Source organism: Hippocampus comes, unplaced genomic scaffold (assembly GCF_001891065.2).
Source record: "Hippocampus comes isolate QL1 unplaced genomic scaffold, H_comes_QL1_v1.1 scaffold149, whole genome shotgun sequence".
NCBI classification, from domain to species: Eukaryota; Metazoa; Chordata; class Actinopteri; order Syngnathiformes; family Syngnathidae; genus Hippocampus; species Hippocampus comes.
The window spans coordinates 490,073-511,342 of record NW_017805235.1 but is presented as its reverse complement, the minus strand read 5'-3'; the positions used below and the strand labels follow the sequence as shown (position 1 = coordinate 511,342).

General features: G+C 44.5%; 1 protein-coding gene across 7 annotated transcripts; it reads right to left on the bottom strand.

The window, feature by feature from the left end:
* Positions 1–718: 718 nt before the first annotated feature.
* On the bottom strand, positions 719–21,259 carry relch (RAB11 binding and LisH domain, coiled-coil and HEAT repeat containing). Of its 7 annotated transcripts, none has more exons than XM_019869421.1 (31): positions 20,598–21,255; positions 19,750–19,839; positions 17,245–17,316; positions 17,036–17,091; positions 16,786–16,899; positions 15,770–15,964; positions 15,558–15,652; positions 15,076–15,205; positions 14,824–14,963; positions 14,237–14,312; positions 14,064–14,159; positions 13,459–13,482; positions 10,563–10,675; positions 10,381–10,471; positions 9,780–9,851; positions 9,541–9,681; positions 8,939–9,103; positions 8,694–8,841; positions 8,456–8,612; positions 8,237–8,360; positions 8,019–8,067; positions 7,798–7,877; positions 7,568–7,674; positions 7,394–7,493; positions 5,457–5,539; positions 4,113–4,176; positions 3,888–4,026; positions 3,689–3,805; positions 2,523–2,611; positions 2,151–2,221; positions 719–1,659 (listed from the first exon to the last, which is right to left on the bottom strand). In XM_019869421.1, the coding sequence occupies exons 1-31, from the start codon at positions 21,049–21,051 to the stop codon at positions 1,539–1,541; spliced, it is 3,573 nt and encodes a 1,190-aa protein (XP_019724980.1). In that variant the 5' UTR covers positions 21,052–21,255; the 3' UTR covers positions 719–1,538. The 7 variants fall into 7 exon arrangements, 6 of the variants coding, with proteins under 6 accessions (XP_019724980.1, XP_019724979.1, XP_019724983.1 ...); XM_019869420.1 differs by lacking the exon at positions 5,457–5,539 and adding an exon at positions 6,068–6,150 and having other exon boundaries at positions 20,598–21,253; XM_019869424.1 differs by lacking the exon at positions 13,459–13,482 and having other exon boundaries at positions 20,598–21,253.
* Positions 21,260–21,270: the final 11 nt, after the last annotated feature.

Here is a 21,270-nt window from a genome sequence, read left to right as displayed (position 1 = left end):
AAAATGTACAACAACTGTATCGGAATTTCTCAACTGTGGCGCTGTAGTGCTCAACTGTTTTTCGCCATGTTAGTTCCGTCCCCAAATTTTTGCTAAAGTGGTGCCCAATGTTGCATGTCAGCATGCAACAGGGGTCCCCTGTCGCCGCTATACAGTATTTGGGTGCCTTTGTTTGCATCAGCGGTGCTTTTTAAATGAGACTGATTTAAATTCTTTCATTTTAGAAGGGTTGTGGATTCTTTCAAGTCAATCGGTTGGAAGTGACCATTAGGTATCAGGCCAGTCAATGCTTTTGCGGTGAACAGCCACGAGGTTAGAAGTGACCAGCACCATGAAGACAGGTGTTGAAGCTGGTCCACGAATATTCAAAATCCCCAAAGTTGGTGATTTCTGGAGACAAAACTGATCACAAAGCGATGACTTTTCGGATGATATCCATCCATACTTTGAAGGTTACATTCATCAGGACTGTTGTCCTAAATACCCAAGAGTTCTTTTTCAGTTAAGTTTTGAAGGAAACAGTTGGGAATGCCCCAGTTGGCGGACTTTGCTTTGTTGCAATGAGTGCACATCAAAGTGAGGCTATGAGGGGCTGGGCCGCCAAGGTCGTCTGTTTGTCTGTCCGATGACTTTTTATTGCCTTTAACACCTGTCGCCACTTTGAGCCATAAAGCACTTTTTCCTTTGTACTCACATGCATAATTGACGAGTGCGCATGTAAATCCGCAAATGACCTTTTATTAGACCAAGACACAGATTCCAAGTATACATCAGTACCAACCACTCAGTTCAATGTATGGTAGTTATTTACGTTTTCCACCCGAGCTTACCTAATGAAACATCCACTATTCAACCAGAAAGACAGGACATAATGCACCCAAATTACAGTCAACCAACTCCAACGACAAAAAAAACCAAAAAAAACTGTAGTGATCAATCTGAATGTGCATCAGAACATAAAGATATGTAAGAACAAAATAATGAAGTGCAAATTTCTTTGGAAGCTGGAAATAAAGTGTGTTCTTCAATAAGATATAAATAAGTTATAAAACAGAAGCTATCAAACGGACAGCAGAGACAGACTTTTGAGGAAACAAAGGCAAGACGATTATTTAGAACTCCAAGTAGGCGATGTTTCGGAACCACATCCGCACGCGCACACACGCAAACATTTGTAGTCACTTTAAGGATTGCCATTTTGCTCCGGACATGCTTAATACCGGTATTCGTTCCATCCAAAATGACACCTGGTAAAAATCAGAGGTGACAGGTACCTCCAATGTTCATAGCGTGCCAGCGATGCCTTCACGTCGTCCTGAAATGTCCAGAAAAGACGTCCCACTTCTCATGGAATACCGGACTTTTGTCCTCTGCGGCGCTTCTTCTCATAAATTTAAGATGTCAAACAAACACTTGACTGAGGGGAAAAAAGCAAGTCAACGCTCTCAGAAATGCACGTCACATTTGATCGGTCGTCATCTACTTGGGAGCGTCGTCAGACGTTGCGGTGAGGTGAGGTGAGCCTCGCCGAACGCTGCTCACTTCTTCCTCTGAAAAACGTTGGCCAACATGGCGCCCGACGTGGTCAGCTGACCCATCTTGCTCAGGAACTTGGTCTTGGCATCCTCGCCCACCAAACTGGATGCGATGGACACGGAGCTACCAACCACAACAAGAAAAGCAGAGTCAAGCTTCGCTTTGTAGCGCATTTGCATTGACCTACAATATCGTGACTTTTGGCCTGAATATAAATATGAGCGTGCTGCAGCCTAAATGCGTTGCGAGTGGCTAAGGACGCTCGATGGCCAGTACGGATGTTTTACGGTCAAACAGCTCAATGACTTCACCCTTTGGAAGGAGCAGTTACAAGCTTCTGCTACTGCCTCACCCATTACTGAAAAGTGCTTATCTTGTGTTTTCTTGCCTAAACTCAAAAGTGGATGAAAGTGATTTCAACAAAATAAAACAACTCATGCGTTGAAGACACGCGAGAGACACAAAATGTTGTTGGAATCAAATAATTGCATTTATAATTTTTGATCATTTAAGTGTCCAACAAGGGGGCCTGAGTTCACAACAGCGATCGATTTCTACGGTGGAAACATAAACCGAAATTGAACAACACAAGACAAGATCGTCATTCTTCTCACCCTTGCGCATCTCCCATTCCTCTGTTCTCCACCTTGAGCTCACACTCTTTCACCATCGAGCTCAGAATCACCTGGAGGGAGGGGAAAAAAAAAAACATGACACACAGGGATGATGATGACGTTAAGGAGGTATTTATTTGTATGTTAGTAGGTTCCTTAATAGGCGACGGTCTGGAAAGAAATTCTCAAGACTCAAGAGGCAGCTGATTATTAGTCACCTTGGGAAAAAGGCTCACATGAAAAGGACTCGCGTGAGATTTGGAGACACAAATAAAAAGCAGTTGGCGTTTCGAAGCACTTCAGGTGGAGTGTCACAGGGTCACCCACTTGACCGTGTGGGAAGTTGAATGTGCGTGTGAGCCGTCTACGGACCTCGTGCTCTGGGGAGAGCTGCTCCATGTCGGCCCGGAGACACCTGAGGCCCGGCAGGAAGTGGTTGATCATCACCTCCTCAGATATGACTGTGCATGTGAGGTTAAGGACCGGGGGAACACATTTTTTTTTCAGACTTATCACCATTTATGACAGCGAAATACAATTTGGGATGCAGGATATTTATCGGCCCGCTATTTCATTCGCGTCACTTTCATCCGTCTGATACTGCCAAATTAGGACAATAAATTAAGCCAATGTTGAAAGCCGCATTGAAATACACTAGCGTAGAAGCAGCGTGTTTCAACTTTTAAAACAATATTACTGATTGAACATTTTCACGAGCACACGGTCCCATTCACTTGAATGAGAGCCGCAGCCGAGGCTTAGTTCGAGGGCGGGTCCGCTTCAGGAGGCCGCGCCTTTTCCTTTTTAACAAGTTTAAGTTACGGACAACGGCGGCAAACAATCCATCATCACGACCGGCCGTCTGCGCCGGCGACACCAAGCGCGTGCAGACAGATATCCTCTACTTTTGTCCTGATGCGAATGTTCAATTTCAGAGGCTGGGGGTGCTGATGAAAAGAGAGAGCAGTGGCGTGGGAGGTCAAGCCTCTGAGGTTAGCACCATACATTTGAACTGGGCCTGCGCTGTGAAATGACAGCCTGACGATGACCCGCAGGAACGAACCTCCGACCGGTGGCGTTGCTGCCGATGTGCGCGCCGGGACGGGGTGGGGCTCCCAGGGGAGACGCGGCAGACAGAAGAGCGCGTGCAGCAAAGAGAGGTAGCGGGAGAACAGCAGGGAGGGACGTCGGGGCCGCAATGGAAAAGATTGTGGGTAAACGGACCCGAGCGCCGAAGCCGATGTTCGTTTGCTATTCTCTCACGCTCTTGAAGCCTCCCTCCCTCATGCTCTCCTTCGCTTAACCAACCTTGTAATTACGTCTCGTCCCCAAAATAGGGAGGGGTTGGGTGCAAAGTTATTTTCTCTTTCTTTCGCTTGCTGCCAAACGACAGAAGACCGCTGCCAAAACACACACATCGCCGGACCACAAGCCGGGGGCCACGCTTGATGCGTGCCGCGAGGATCAAGGGCACTATCAGACCAGCGCGGCTAAACGTGAAGTGACCCCAAACACGCAGCGGTGGCGAAAAAGGATACAGCAGCAGGACAGGGCGCTGTAGGCCTCGAACAGCTGGGTGGCGATGTCGATCCTCTTGCTCTCCACCGCTTGGCTGTTGTTTGCCTGAGCCAGTTTGTGCAGGTGCGGCAGGACGACTGGACCAAGGAGCACAAACGGCGGGTGAACAACATTCTCGACATTGGTGGGGTTTTCTTTTGTTCTCATCATTTCACATACACTCGTCTCTGAAGCGAGGCTCGGCGTTGGGTCCGACGCGTCCGAACGTCCTGATGATCTCCATATGCAAAGAGTGCTGATCTTGATACTGAGGGTCCTCCAGGAAAGATGCTAGCTGCATCTTGACACGCTCCAGCAGCTAAAAGACACGCAAACAAACCATTGGCGTTTCTTCAAGTACGTCTCATTTTGCGGACCGTTCTGGAGATACTTTGGACTCCTTACCTCTTTCTGCGTCACGGTCTCCATGATGGTACCAAAGGCAGGAATTGTGGATATCCTCACAGAGCTAAACACAGCAGGAGAGCGACATAAAAAGGTAGGGTGACTATTCGTAACCAGCGTGCCGCGTCGTGTAGGTCTTGACCATTGCAATGGCAAACAAGAATTGAAGGCACCGACGCACCGAAACACACGACTCCGTGAGCAGAGGCTTTGAAATTATACCGATGCTGTCATAATCAAAGCAGGCCTGAAAGAAACTGCTGATCCCAGCTGCATAAACTAAACATTTTCGACACATTCTGCTGATGGCTGCATGTTGAATTTTACAGGGTTTCGAACATTTTGCTGATCCGGTTGAGAAGTTAAATGTTTATGCGATTCATCATAAAAGGAAACGAAAACTCTTGGGTAGTAAAGTAGCTTCCAGGCAGGTGCGACATCAATGAACAAAAAAAAGAATAACACTACGTTTAGAGCAGTTTGCTAACTCTGCTTACTTTGGACCCGAATGGAATCTATCATAAAAAGCACCGCACTAAAATGCGACAAAATAAAAGAGAAGTCATGTCATTGCGCGTTCAGTTATGAATAATATAAAAGTCACATATTTGCTAGATATAACATCATGAGAAAAGAATTGTGACCATATGAAGTACTGTAATATCTTGTCACGTTACTCACGTGATGTTTCACAATCATCTGTTAGATCACGTTTTAGGAAATATCTACTATCAGAAATGTTATTTTCGTGTGGCTCTAATACATGCCCACTTTCTGAGGTAACAAGCGCTTTAAAACCTCAAAAGTAAGCACGAAGGCATTTCACTTCCATATTCAAGTTTAAGGTACAACAACTCTGTTGATGTTGATGGAGGCTGATATACAATTGTATATCATTTATATAGCAAAAGATCAACTTAGAATGACCTCACTTCTATGAACCCTAATTATGTTGATTCATTGCGCTATGAAAAAGAATTGAAAATGTTTGATGAGTGTGCACCAGTAGAGAGAACCATGTGATGAAACAGGCTGCATTCCAACAGCGCGATCGCTCACTTGCTCATCTTATTCTTTAAAATTTGGATGTGACAAAATAAATTCATGAACTCGGTCCGTAGCCAATTAGTATTTTAGTCCGGCCAAGCTCAGTATTCAAGGCCGGATGTTGGCAGACTTCCCCTTCATGATTCCGGTTGGGCAGGATGAGGCCATATTTGCAGCTTAACATTTGCAGCCGCTGACTATGAGCGGTGAGCGCGACAAAAGATGCTTTTTGACGCCGCTTGAAGGCAGCCTGTAAGAAGAGTTCACAGGGAGGTGTTCTGTCGCCGATTGACTCACAATTCAGGCCCATTGCATAGAGTTATAAGGGCCGGAGCCGCCCGGCGGTCTACTAACGCTTCACTCATGCCTCGGAGAATCAACTGTAAACCCACCACAGAGATGAGAGAGGAGGAGGGGGCGGGGGGAGAAAGAGAAGGTAGGGGAGGTGATAACAGAAGATAGCAGGGATAAGACAAAAGAGAGAAAACGGGGAGAAAAAAAATGGAGAACATCGCGGGTGAAAACCTGCCGCTAGCTGAGGGTTTGGTCAGGAGGAGGGCCTCAGCCTCAATGGAGTGGGGTGAGAGGAGACGCGACGCATGCTGGGCTTGTGCAATTTAGGCAGCGTGCAAACACACAAGCCAGACGAGCCATGTCAACTGACAGGACGATGAAAGACATTGCTCAGCCTGATCCTATGCAGGTGCAACTCCATACAAACGTTGTAAGTTAATCCAAGCAAGGAAAGCCAATAGCATCATGATAAGAGATTACAGATTGATGTTGTCGCTCCTGATAGGCTGACTGCTGCAGTGTGATGGCTGTCAGGTGGCAACGAGAAGGTGTGTGGGGGTGGGGGGAGACGCTGCGCAGTTAACTGTTACTGTTGTTATTGCTGATCCACTTACATTTCAGGGTCGGAGGACAGTGTGATGAGAGCCGGCACCACTCTCTGAGCGACCAGCGTCTCATTCACCCCCTTCACCAACAGCTGTTCGGGTTGGACAGAGCCAGACGTGATGCCACAGAGGAAGGCGGTGCATGGGACAAGTGTAAGCGACACCGCCGTTAGATAGAGAGAAAATAATCAATAATATAGTGAAATAATGCAAAGAAAGAGGGAAAATCAAAAAAACAAGGAGCAACAAACAGAAAGCAAGCGAGGCTCTTCCAAAGTCACGATTAACACCTCGCAGAGAATATGGCGAAATATTGCACAAACGCTGTTACACTAAATGTTAATCAGTGGGGTTTGAGGACAGACTCCAGAAGCAGATCGAATCCACTCTCCGTTCCAAAATAGTGGACAATAACGTAATCTGATCCAGGATCTGTGGTTGACCGACACATAACAACACATAGTTATGTGGACAATGGCGGACTGTTACACAAAAGGGGATGGTGACAGTGAGGCGTGTGCGTGGAGAACGGGGGAAGTACTTCACAACAAAATAAATAAATTAAATAAAATAAAATAAAGAGGGGAACAGAGATTCAGCTGAGCACTCCTCCTTCCACAAGTTTACATTCAAGCAAGGCCCGGTTCCACTGTTAGAACTGTACGGCACATTCTCACCAAATGCACACCTTTTTGGACAGGTAGATGCAATTTGTTTCGGTTTCATTAAATAGCTTCGCTCAGCACTTCACTGCCAGACGCCTGGCAAAAGTACAATTGAACTGCATTGGGGGGTGGGGGGGGGGGGGGGGGGGGGGGGGTAACAGGCAGCTACTTTTCAAAACAAATGCAGTATTAAGTTTCCTGAATGACCTGAAGTGCCGAAACTGGGAAGAACGCGAGTCCAATTAGACTTTCCAAAACTCTTTTGCTGACTTTCACATTTTACTGACAGATGCAGATATTTATGTGGTGAGGTTTGAGAGCAGTAAAATGCTTGAACAGAACTTGGAGGTGCTAAATACAGTGGAATCCAGGCGCTCGCCATCACGATCGGAGTTACGTTTACGGCATTTGCGATTGTTGCGCAACATGAAATGCAGTTTAAACAGCAGCAATCGCGAGCAAAGCCAGAACGCGTGCAGCAAAATGGCTTAGACTTGAATGGATTACTAAACATTCTGGGTGAAAATTATTCAACAACATTGTTAGCGAATTGGACACCAGTTATACAATGCACTTTTGCTTACGCGTTATCAACAAACCAAAAGGCATGCATAGGGAGTTGCTAATCCACAATTGACACTTTTCTTAAGACTTTTTTTTCTTTCTTTACCTCAAACATCCGTGCTGAGGTACAGCGGACCAATGCAGAGGTGTGGACTACTCCATACCAAAGAACAGTGAGCAGTAACTCATGGTACACTGGATTAGCACTGAAATCAACAAAATTCTGAGTCATTTGAATTCCTGGGCAATCTGTCTGTGGGTGTGCAGGTGTGCGTCTCACCCCAGCTCCACAAAGGAAGCTTTCAGGCTGTCGAGAGGTGCGTGGGACAAAGACAGGGTTGTCATAACATCCTCTAAGAAACCCACCAACAACTTGCGGTCCTCTTCCTTTCGAGAGTATGACAAAATCACAGTACCGACTTAATGGTTCACTCGATTTGATGTGAAATGAAGTTTCCCCACCACTACATGACTTCTTGGCAAATAGAGTGGAAAAGACTGTCATGCTACCTGGTTATAACAAGTCAGGACTCCCGTGGCGTAGATGGGGACGGTGGCTTTTGTAAGAAGACCGTTGCCAGATGAAGCATCTATTGAGGGTGAAACAGAAACAATCTAGGTCAAGAACTATTGAAAAATCAGTTCCAAGTTGTCACAGCGTTCTGCTTAAAGAGGAACGATCAAGATAGCCTCACTTTAATATGGCAGCAATTGCATTGTTGCACCCTTACCAACATTCTCTTCAGACAAGCGAAGAATTTCTTGGAATTGAGGTTTAACCTGCAAAATGTCATTGTGATCAACAAAAAACAAGCAATAACATGAATTAGAAAGACATGATATGAAATGATGAGATGCATCAACATCACCGAGGGCAAGTGCTTAAAATGCGACACGGTGAACTGAAAAGACTTTAACGGGTCAGCATTTGGATAAAGATCTGATTCACCTTGGTGTTGGTAAAAACTTTGCCAAAGGTTCGACAGAACCTCCAAAAAAAGCGTGAGAACTCATGAACGCAGGCGGACGAGGTCACGTTGATGCGACCCACGATCTCTATGAGCTGAGGAAGCCTTCAGAGGTAGCATAAAAAAAGGGAATGAATGAATTTGATGTCTGAATACATTTACGGTGTGTGTGTGTGTGTGTGTGTGTGTGTGCGTCTCACAGCTGGTTGACCACCCAAAGCAAGCTTTCCCATCCGGTGGTCCCTTCATGCTCTAGTTGGTGGTCGTAGAGAAGGAGCAAGGCACTCAGCATCTCCCTGCTGCCGATGATGGTGGCCACATCCTGGAGTGGGGAAGCCGGCCTTGGGAAGCGAGTCACTACAATGGCAAATACACGCTAACAGCCACTGAACACAAAGCTGAAACAAGAGACCAACAGGCTGAAGTTTCATCCTGTACCCTCTATTGCAGGTATGTCCCCGTGGAGTTTGGCTCGGCTGGTGAAGGGCGCGTTCTGCAGCACCACAGCAAAAAGGGGAGGGGTCAGACTCTGCAGGGCTGACAGGAACACGTGCAGCTTGTGCTCATCCAGGCCATGTTCCCCCTGCTACAAAAACGGGGAAAATGGACTATCAGAGCAGGAGTAAAGGAGTCTGCTTCAATCAACGGCAGGATAAAAAAAAAGTAAGCAGGTTACCACGCACCATGAAGAGCTTCTCTATACGTGCCAAGAGAGAAGGGATGAGGGACGTGTAAAGGGTTCCTAATTCTGTTGTCCAGGCAGCGAATGCGGGGATGAAGACCTGGTGGACGGCACTGACTACCCTCTCTGAAGGGTCGCCGAGTGACAGCAGCATCAACTCAAAACCCTGAAGAAAATGACACAAACCGGCAAAAGAAAAACAAACAAATTGAATTTTGAACACCGTTAGACAAATACCTTTTCTAAGGAAATTCCTCCAATTCACTCATCAGTCAAGAGTGGTGCTTAACTCCTTAGAGCTCACTTAATTTTCCTTGTCGCCAAGGCATTTGGGACAATTCTATGCTTTTAATTTGTGGGACCACTCGAAAACACTCGAGAACCCCCCCCCCCCCCACCACACACACACACCCTCCGAAACCTTTGAGAAACTTTTCTAAATCTTCGACGCGCAGCCTGATGTACCAATACCTTTGTCCACATTGAGTTAAATTAAAAGTAGTATTTGCAGTTCATGTTATTTTAAGGGTATATTTATCTGAAACCCAGAGGCAATGGAGAGGGCGAACAAAGCAAACTGGATTTTCCCCTGCAAATAAATACCTGGGAGTATTTGTTAGCATCATCTATGTAACCCATGATAATTCCAAGACTCTTGACCACAGCCTCTCTGACCATGTCAGCCTTGTCCTCGGCAAGCATTTGCTGCAACATGGACAACACAAGCGAACTTCGAATTTCCTTCTGTGGAAACAGAATCAAAAGCAGGCATTTTAATGTATGTATCCCCCCCTCCAACTGTTCCATTGACTGTTATTCGCTCGATACAAAAGACAACTTACAGGGAAGTACGGCGCTAAGGCTCCACAAGACTCTGCCACAAGAAGTCTTCTCTCTGGATATTTATGGTTAATCTGAAAAAGGAGGGTATCGGTGCATACAATTAGGACAGAGAGGAAGAGAAGGCAAAACACAACAGAGAAAGCAGAAAGGAAACAAAGTTGACAAGCATCAATACACTGACCCCGGATATGCAACCTCCAGTCGCCTTTCTCAGCCTACACAATGGTAGGCTGCAGTTGTTGCCATGGAATTTTACTTTATCACAAATGTGTTGCTGGTGCTAAAAAAAATGTATGCTGTTCTTTCTATATTCATTTATTATCAAAAGCAAAAGGTAACTTTTTAAAAATATTTTTGTTATAGCCTACAATAATATTGCTCAAGTAAAATGGTGAACTGCTCATCAGTAGTTTCCTTAAAGCTTAACCTCACACTCCGGTCATGAGTGGTGGCATTTCACTTCTGTAACGCCCCTGTTGCTACGTCGGTAGGCGACGACATTGCAGGTTGACGTCAACCCCCGAGCCCGCATCACTTAAGCGCAGGACAGCCAGATGGGGAAATCTGGGAAATCTATTTGCATGGCTATGTGACGCGTACCTGCTCCCAGCATTGCGGAAGAAGCTCTGCCTCAACACGCGTGGGACCCACGTGCCTCGCAAAGGCAACACATCCCGTCAAGATCATTTGTCTTGAAGAAAAACAGAAACAATACCGCATCAAATTCACAGATCTTGACACATTTGTGCAAGGACCTTCCACATGCATCACAGTGTGCACACCTCTGTTCATCATCTGGTCTCTTGATTAAGTTAAAAAGGATGTGAAGAAGCTGGTCTCTCTCTCTGGACTCTGGGTGAAGGCAGGCGGTACACAGGATGAGAGGGATCAGCTCCTGAAGCATAAAATGGAGAAAAAAGCGGAAGCTTGTGTTACACTTGTCAATGACTTTCGAGTAAGGGACATGGAGGGAAATGGCAGTCAAGAAGCCATTAATAAAGGTGTGAAAATGGGCAGTTGGGGAAAATAAACACAGCCTTACGAGCAAACTGGGAAAACATGAACCCACAGTACCTTAATGGTATTAGACTTTCTCATTTGTTGCGGTAATGTCTCCAAGAAGCCAACGACGTAACACCCTCGTTCCCTTGCTTAAAAAAAAAATCAAACAAAAAAACTGCCCTTTCGAAGAGTTCAGACAGAGTTCATGGACCTTCCAGGCAGAGCAAAAATCTGTATTTGATGCAAGGCTTCCATGGCCAAACCCGTGGTGAACCCGGCATTCCCGCCACAGACACATGCACACACACTCATCCACACACACACACACACACACACACACACACACACACACACACACACACACACACACACACACACACACACACACACACACACACACAAATTAGAGTGCATGCTGTGTTATAAATGTGTTTTTTTTCCAGGAGCATATGATAGTTTTCCTGCCGCCACGCTGGAACAGTTTACAAAACCCCGACACCCTTCTGGATTAATGGAGAGAATATGGGTAAAGATAGGCTAAGATGAGTCACACTGGCCCAACCCAATCAAAAAAAAACAAAACCAAAACAACCAACATTCATTTTAAGTGTTTCGTGACACATACACAAAGACACAAAAATAGCAATGAGCATCAATTTCAATCACGTTAATACCCCGGGCTTTTCAAATAGGATCAGCTGCTAATTAATGAACGGCTTTTATGCAGCACAGGACCAAGTGCAAGTGTGTCTGGCATCAGCTTGATTTATACAATCAAATTGGCACTCTCAATTATCACCTTATCAACGTTGCATGCATGTTTACCAAACAAGCATCTGCATTTGATCTCAACTGTGTCATCTCTGCAAGTGGTTTTGAGGAGTTCTTGTTGCACAAAACAAATGAAGGAAAGTAGACAAGCATTTTATTGGGACAATGGTAGCACGTTAGAGATCATTCAAATGGGGAAAAAACATTTTCTTTAATGATTTACCAAGACTGATAAGTGTAGCCAGGTGGCCGGCAGCGTTTCAAAACAACATTGCTCCGTTTCAAACACCTTTTGTTCTTTAAGTGTCACAATCTAACAAATGAAGGTGTGTCTCCTCCTTGTAGAGGAAGGAGATTCGAGCTGCAACCGGTATGTGTGTGCGTGCGTGCGTGTCATGGCTAATGGCTCTAACGGACTTCGTACAAAGTCCACGTGTCTCAAAACAGACCCCTCGGTGTTCTGATGCATGCTATTCTTGCACTTCGGTTTGTTGTTCTTGATTTCACAAAGAGATTAAATTCTCTTGAACTGTTGGTGGTTGACTAAAACAACACCACCGTGGCAATATATGCAAAGCAGGCCAAGTGTGAACAACTCCAACATGACTGAGCTCCTATTGGGTTTCAACACTGGGTGCACAATTAATGTTCACAGTCATGTTGTGAACACAACCTGCCCGCATGCCTTTCGCGCAACAGCGCAAACAATGTACATCAACTGCGCCGCAGAAAGCAAATAACATTCCTAAAACATCCTACGCATTAAAGCACATTCTAGCCATCCATCCGGCCATCCATTGTCCGTACCAAATGGCAGCACAGAAAATGTTTCTAATTATTCGTGTGAAAATGCTGTGAAGTGTGGGTAGTTTAAAAAAAATATATATAAAAAGAACCGAAATAAAAACTTGAGTTGATTAAAGCTGAAGCAAAGGGGATCTTTGAGGAATACATTTGGTTTAAAACAGATGAACACGGGTTAAAATGGCATCTTAGGGCTGTAATTCTCATCCATTAATTTCCTACAATGCAAAATAATACATGAGAGAAGACAATGAATAAGGCTGGCAAGCAGAGGTGGACAATGTATTCAATACATACAAACAAAAAGCAAGCACTGCTCATTTTTTCTTTTTTTTAAATGAAATCCGGATACTCTTATTGCAGCTCATAGTGATATATTCTTATCACCTAGTAATGGAATGTACATTTCATGCCAGAATCTTCAGGAAAAAGTATCCAACCAAAAGTGACACGATAGTAAGTACTGTAATACCATGACTTGTAAGCGCCTAAACTTCAGAATTTTTGGAGTAGCAAGCTGTCACTTGGTCGATGTTTTTGCTTTGTGTTGCACGCAAAAATTTGACTCAAGGGTACACTTCAGACACAGCGCGACTGGAATCAAGTGACAATTAAAATGGAGCAACTAAAGTGGAAGCTTGATTCCCTTTGAAGAATCCATCCATCCACTTTCAACATCGCTTCTCCTGAAGAGGGTCGCGAGAGTTGCTGGAGCCGCCTATCCCCGCTGACTTCGGGCAAAAGGCGGAATAACCCCTCAACTGTTCGCCAGTCAGGAACAAGACACATATCGAGACAAAGAACCATAATACACAGCCACATTCACACGGTCGCCGAGAGGGAACCGCTCCCACGCTGCCCGCGCACGAGTCGGGCGAGTGTACCACTACATCAGCATCGAAACTTTCAAGAAGAAGAAAAAAAATGCATTATTTAAATTGGATTTCAATTTGTCAATCATGGTAACGCAGAAATTTCAGATTGCGACCTTCACCAGTTCCACCCTTGCTTGCCAGACTGCAATTGTAGCCAGCAGGCATGCGTTATGGCTTTTTTGGGGTTGTGTGAGGTACCGTGCAGATGAGCGTGTGAAGGACTCACCTGGCAAAGATGTGCAACCATTCTCTAGAGGAGAGGCATGCACCAGAGTGAGAGAATGAGTGAGACGATAAAGAGAAGAAGAAAAAATAAAGCCAGTGAAGGCAAACGGAGCGCAAACATGAATGGTGGACAAGGCAGTTGAGGCAGAATGAATTGTGACACCTGTGTGATAAACACTTAATAGATGGACACACATCAGCAAGGGCATATCCATAGTTTCAATTAGTGTGCACACTTTAGTTGGGTATCGATCAATAAGCAGAAAGGTAGTAATGACATATTTATGTTTGAGGCATGTGATTATCAGAATTAAGTAACTCAAAACTGGTCTGAAATAGCAGTATGTGTGTATGTGTGTGTGTGTGTGTGTGTGTGTGTGTGTGTGTGTTGTTTCTTATTGAATATTTCAATTACTTGTGATGGTAGATTTTTGATTTTCATCGGCTGTAAGATATAATCTTCAAAATTATACATATTAAAAAAAAAAAAACACCAAGATCATTCGCTGCTGTGTGCCTATCTATTTAACAATAAAAAGAAAGCATGGTGTTATGATGATTAAAAAGAGGGGGGGAACAAAAATGAGCAGGTGGACCAGGCTTTACCTCTCTTTTAGCTAGGAGGACATTTGGGACGATATGAGGAAGGCAGCGACCCAGCATTAACATCACACTCTCCTCGCTCTCTGCTATACGAGACACCTGAAGATGAGAGCAATGTTACACTGAGTTTACTTGGAATACTGGATCTGCATCAAAACGTGTGTGTCTGTATTAACCTCTGCCCCCAGGCGACTGTCTGAGCACATTCGGCAGAAGGATAGCAGAGCTTGCTGGAATGCCGGGGATAACTTCCTGGGTTAGCACAAATACGAAAAGACCCAAACCAATTACTGGTGCATTCAGTCTGTGTTCCACAAAAAAACAAACAAAAAAAAAAAAAAAACATGATAAATGACTGCATCCAAACGGTTGCCTGCACTGAATTTCTTCAAGCTGCACGTCTGAATACATCTAAACAACTCTCGCCATCTAGTGGTTACAGTTAGACACACAGCAGTTGCTCTGAAAAGTCAGTACAGCATGGGCTCACTTCAAGAAGGTTCAGGACTCGTTTGCACAGCGGCGGAAGAACACGTCGTCATGTGGCACAAGAAGGCATGTGCAGCTGCTGCCATACTCAATGTTTTTCATTGGTTGGTTTTACATGTTTTATCATGTCGCCGGAGGAACGGAACTGATGTCATCTCTCTATGCTGTCATATTTATAGATGAGCATGTAGCAAACGTACAGTATATAGAGGAGTATATGGCATATATTTTATTGTATTTTTCGAGCTTCCTGGATGTATTAACAACCACTCACCTGTTTGGCGGATCAAAATGTGCAGGAGGTCGACTTTTAAGCTTATTTTGAGACTGTGGCGTATTCTGCGTTAAGGGAGGCTCACTTTGAGGCTCTGGTACACCCCGGATGTCCAGGCACTGTCCGTTATCTGCGCGGGGCTGAGGACAGGGCATACATCTGGTTGGATTCAATGTGCTTAGGGCCATTCTAAAATATAGTGAAAGGCTTCGGTAGCTTAAGTTCAGTCTGGTAAATTTAAAATGACTTTACCACAGAGGGTGGGTTAGCTGAGGAAGTGATGGCGGTGCAAGAGGATGCGGGATTCGATGTATTCTGCGAGCTACGGCCAAGAGTGGCCGGAGGAGAGGAGGAGACCGTCTGCTTCAGTGTCTGGATCTCACTGTGGGGGGCAAGGAGACTCTGGATGACGGTTACTTATAACACACTCATAAAACAGAATGTTCTGATGTCGTGAGGCAAACTGGTGCAAAATGCAAATAAGCCTTCAGCCCTAGTTGAGATGTGGTATCACTTCAAAATAATTCCTTGAAACCAATTCCTATTCGGAAAGGGTTTTGGAACCATTATGTGATATCTTGGAACAGTATTTGAAGAGCTGAATAGGGTCCCAAAAAACTTCAATCGTTGGATAGGTGGATAGCAAACCAAATGTGTTTTGACCATATAAAGATGAAGAGTCATATAATCGCTGTTAAGTTGGGAGTCAAATGAATATACACAAAGTGACAAACCTCTGAAGTGTCTTCATCTGTTCAGCTAGACTCTCCTTTTCATTGTTGAGTAGACTGATTTGGTACTCTAACTCTTGGACGATCTCTGCCTGTTGCTGTATGAAAGGAATAGAATAGGCTCAATAAACAAAACAAAGAAAGAAACAAAGGATACTTTTTTTCCCTCCATTTGTTACCTTGTGTAACTGGAGGGGGAAAACGATCAAACAAACCTGTTGTGAGAGGTCAGGCTTCCGTGGGGGATCTTGTGCTGCACAGTGTCCAATGAGATCGCCAAAATCTGCTCCGACTGCTACGTCAACCACATCCCTCGTTGGAGAAAGTGAGGAACCGCAATTTCTGTAGAGCTGCAACAGGTCAGGAGGCTTTGGGACGTTGAGGCCAACGTCATCCCAAAGCTCAAAATCCTGGAAGCAAATTAAAACAATAAAACAATGAAAATCGAAGTTATGTTAGTGAAATGAATAAATACTACCGGTTGTTAAAGCTCTCTTAAAAAGGTGGCTCTTGAGCCTTCAGCAGCGTTGTGTTGTCCATTCTGAATTATACCTATGAACTGATGGAGAGGGTCCACAACTCAAACTTTTTTCAACAGTCTTTCTTTTTGTCTGGCTGACATCCAGTCCATGTACAGCGCTTTGTATGCAGCGAGGGCTCCATAAATAAAGTGTAGTTGAGTGATATCTGCTCTTGGTGCAGATAGCTCCTTGGACTGGTGTTTCCACACCTGGCTCTTTTGTGCCGAGTCACACGTCATACGTGTTTTGTCTGGAGCGCAATAAAGTTTTATTCATTGATCGATCTAAAATATATTACTGTAGAAGGACATATCATGATCATGAAAACAATTCATTTTCATTCAAACTAAGTCACGAATTAAAAAAAAAAAAAAAAAATCGGAATACACACTAAAAATGGTCTCGGATTAAAATGTCGGTTTGATTTTGCACCCCTTGCTACAGTGGAGCATTGCAGATCCATTGATCAATTTTCTACTGCATTACATCCTCATTAGGAGGAGTGAGCTGGAGTTTATCCCATCTGACGGTGAGCGAGAGGCGAGGTATAGACTGGGCTGGTTGCCAGTGGAGAGAGAGCTTAAAAAAAAACAGACAACTCAAAACTAAAATCTCACTAGATTGAGCAGGTGTATTTAGTGAAGGCTGGAGAATATTAATAGTATTTTCGATTTAAGTAACAAATGTTTTTCTGCAAGAAAGAGCTGTACCTGATCATCATTTTCGTCTGAGAAGGTGATGGATGAGAGTTTGTATTCATTTTTCAAGAGATACTCATTCACAAGGAAGTTTAAGGCTCTTTTCTCCAGCGGGCGTAGCGGCTCCTGAGGCAGAGAGGAAAGAAGCTACAGTATTAAACGCTGCGGAGGTTCACCAGACTTTAAAGACAAATTCGCAATGTCTTGATCACTGGGTAGAGAGGAGAAGATTTTAACCTTGCCAACATTCAACGATCCCCACCTGAATTTCAGGGCTTGATTTGAAGTTCTTTCTCTCCTGAGAGTGCACTTCGTTCTCTGTGGGAAAGAAAAAAAAAAGGCGGGGGGGTGTGATGAGTTCAAATGGAGGCTCAACATTATTCGGGAATTCTCTCTCGAAGAAAAGCAGAGAAAGTGACAGAGAAGGGCTCGGGTCTCGGGTGGAAAAGTTTATTTTAGAGTACGCCACACCTGCTGCCTGAGTCAAGTTGGCGCGCAGAGCCTGAATGGTCTCCTTTGCTTTCCGTAGCTCAAACTCCAGCACTGGACAGAGTGACAGCACGGGCACACACACGCACACGTTCACGCACGCGTACACAGGTATTGCATCCAAACAAAGACAGGGAACAAACAAATAAAACAAAGATGGGAGTGAAAAACACAGCAAATATATTCAGAGTCTAGAAATAAAACAACACAAGAGGGTGCATGCAAATCATGGATCTGAGAAACACATGCAGCAGAGGATCATGGAATAAAGCAAACAAAAATTGATGTCAATTAGTGGAAACCCTTACCCCCAGGCAACTGTTTTTTTTTTTCATTAGTCTGCTCAACCAATGACAAAAGTACAGTACAGTTAATAAAGTGAAGCTCGTGGGATTTTAACATTTCAATTTGTTGCAGCTGTCTGACAAAGGATTTCCCGTGCAAAAGGCTCAATTACAGCATGATATTAGACTCCACTCTCCATCAAAAGTGAGAGGTCACCCAGACAATTTCATGTTTTTGACAAGAACACCATTAAATGCACTACAGTCCAAAAGGTTGGAGGCATTTAAAAATGTCTCAAATGATCCCGGAACTTATGTTCTGATAAACTAGTGCTAAACTTAAAAAAAAAAAGAAACCAAAAAAAAAAAAGGCATTTTTAAATGACCATAACTTTTTAACTGATATATTTAGACATCAACAGGCAAGGTTAGACTTCAATTAAAAATGAGAGGAAAAGCACGTTTGATGTCTTTCTCATCCAGAAGAAATACATACATTAGGATCAATCATTAGTTACAAAAATAGAAAGAAAGAAAGAAACAGTGAAGGAAGGTGAAAACACGCAAAGTTGTTGTGATTGAAAAAAGAGAGAGAGAGAAAACACAGCAAAGGTTAAGTGATGGAGTGGAAATGCATTGATATGCATTGTGGTGCACTGATCACCTGCAACGACGCGAAACAATCTGTTGACAGTGCTTTTTATTCACATCATCCAAAAGATTACAAAAGCAATGCACCTCAGGTATATGTTTGAAAAACGATGTTTGTTTTTTTTTAAATAGCTTCTGTCTTGGATCTGATGTCTCGATGGTTAAGGTGTCACTAATAATGTGGTCAGAGCATACGATGTTGAGTCATTGCTACACAAAGCAAATGAATGTAACACCCTCATGAAGACCCATCGTTGCAGGTCATGAGTGCACCGGATGCAATCAAAATTCAACACAAAACTCAATCCACAGGAATGGGAAGGGGGAAGAATGAAACAAATAACGAGTTTGGATGGAGGGTCTTGTCCAGTATTGACCAACTGGGGTTTGATCAACGTCAGGAGAAAGCCCGAGAAGCCCGAGTCAGACAGCTGTGGGCGGCCATATTTACAAAGAGGGTAGGTGGAAGTAGAAGGGACAGGCTGGGGGCGTTATGGGTGGAACCCGTTTGGGAAATGCAACCAATTACCGTCAAAAATAAACATCTCTGCTGCATGCTTTTTAATAAGCACTCAAACTGTGTCATGGAGCTGTCAGCTTTCCATCCACAATTCTGCAACCTTCGATGCACAAACTACCCATTAGGATGACCTCAAAATACAGCCGTTAGATGGAAAACAATTACAAGGCTGGATCACGCCAGATGCAATGATATTGACGCTTACCGTTTTTTATTTACGAACCAAAGACAGATTCACCCATCATACAAAACATTTGCACCTCGCCAAGCCGCGTGCATTCTCACAGCTCGGCTTTAAAGCAGTCACTGGTGCTTGCGAGTCACACTCAGCTGTTACACCAGCCACGAGGATAGAAAGTGTCACGATGGAGCCGCATTGGGAGTTAGGCAAAGCTCCTGTACCAAAAATACCACCGAGACTCAATAAAGTGAAAACGTACACTTCGACTGAGCACAAGAAAAAAAACATCATTTTTAACTGCTTTCGAATGAATAATTCATGACACTGGTGATAAAAGTGAAGTTGATCCGCAAATGAGGATGCTCGGGAGCTTTTTTGCAATAGTAGTCTAAATTGATTTCACAATTTGGCAACAACGGAGCAGAAGATGCAGTGAATTCACTGTGACGAGTTCGATGCCTGAAGTGGTGGCCAAGTGATATTAACTCAGAGTGGAAACGGGACAGGTGGTGGACAGGAAATGGCGGGAGGTTCCTGAGACTGGCAAACTTTGTGCCTCAGTACCTTTACACCTTTGCGTCAATACCTTGGTGTAACTGCAACTTAGGTTACAGTGCAAAAGAAAGTCTTCAACTGCTGATCTGTAGGCCTCGTGCTTACAGGCTCATCTTTCTCTAGGAAAATGGTTCTATTGGTCGTTCCCAGTCAACATGTCTAATTATCTAGCCTCAACATAAGGTATGCAAAATTAGATGAAGCCATTTCCATTCCATCTATCACATCAGGTTTTATTTCCCTGACTCAAGATGTGGCTGTTGGCTCCCGGTTGTGACAGCAAAGGTTCATCTTACCTGCCACCCGCTCGTCTGATTCTCGATTGCCATCATCGGAGTACCGGGCAAAATCCAGAGAGTCCAAGGTGCTGATGCTGCCTGCTCGATCTATATCCAAAGAGAAACACAGACAGAGAGAGAAGTGACAATCTAAATCACTGACGAAAAGGAAACGAAACTGACGGGGATGTGTCCGTGTCCCCAGTGCCATCTGCGTCCGCGGTGTAATGCTTCACGTGGAGAACCATTTTCAAGATCCATTTCGCTTTGTTATGTTGCTGTGCTCACAGGTTCAGGTCTAGCAACATCTATCGATGCCAGCGACATATAGTGCTAGGTAGAACAATTATCGTTCTCACAAAGGCTGACAATAACTGTACATTTATGTATCACCTTGCTGCCATTAAAACAATCAATAATCGCTGAACTACATTTTGCACTGTGTACAATAAATCTTCATTTCCGTATACAGAATATACTTTTGTGACATCTATATTGTGCAATAGACTGTGGTTCAAGTGCTGTAGTTGTACATTGACACTGTAGTCCAAGTCTTGATATCTGACCTCACGGTGTCTCCAAGTAAAATAAAATGTTGCCTTATTTGTAGAGTTTAAAGCGGATTAAATGGTGATTATCACGGCGTTGTCACGGGTTTGTCACTTGGTACTGCATTATTACATAGCCGTGTGCGCTTCAGTATGTCTGCAGTTTTCAGGGGCAGGTGTAGACAGCGGGTATCTCACGCTAGACTGGGTCCAAGATCGACATTAAAAGCTAAATGCTAGCTTGTGGTGTGGTGTGCTTTAGAATTTAACACAGGAGGCTAACGGCAAGTACTGAGCGAGCATCGTCCAGCTACTTACTCAAAGGTCCACCGGGTCCAGTTCCCTGATCTTTGGCAGGTGGAGTGCCGCTCTGACGTTCGAAATTACCCGGGTTGGAGAAATAATCCCTCAACCTCGGGAGCTCCCTGCCCGATTCCAACAGTTCGGTGTGAAACTCCAGGGCCGTGAGGATGTATTGGTCACGCAATAGCTGAGCGGCGATGACATCCACCGACACTCGCGACTCGACGTTGACAGCCATAACGGCGGTGGCCGCGGAAGGGACCGAGATGCCTTCGCCGTTCGGACTCGTTCGGTTGCTGGATAGCAGCAGAGTCGGAGGCTCGGCGTCCGCGGGCGGGGAAAAGGGGATGCCCGGCGGCGGTCCCGGCGCCCCGTCACTCGGGCTGCGTTCCGTGTCAACTGTTTCGTTGGGTCGCCGTTCACTCTCCTCTTCTGAATCACTCAGATTAAACGGGTTCACCGACGCCATGTTTGCACGGTATAAATCTTTAGCTATCTAAAATAAGCTAATCAGACCTGCTTCCTGAATGGTTGTAAGGCTAGCTGAGATGGGATTGGTAGGATACCAAACGTCACGTGACATCTGTTGACCTTTTTCCACAGCAAATTATTGACAGACTAAAATAAAAAGTATCGTTCCATAACAGTGGTTTTTGATATTAGGAACCAGGAGTAAAACATGACGTTT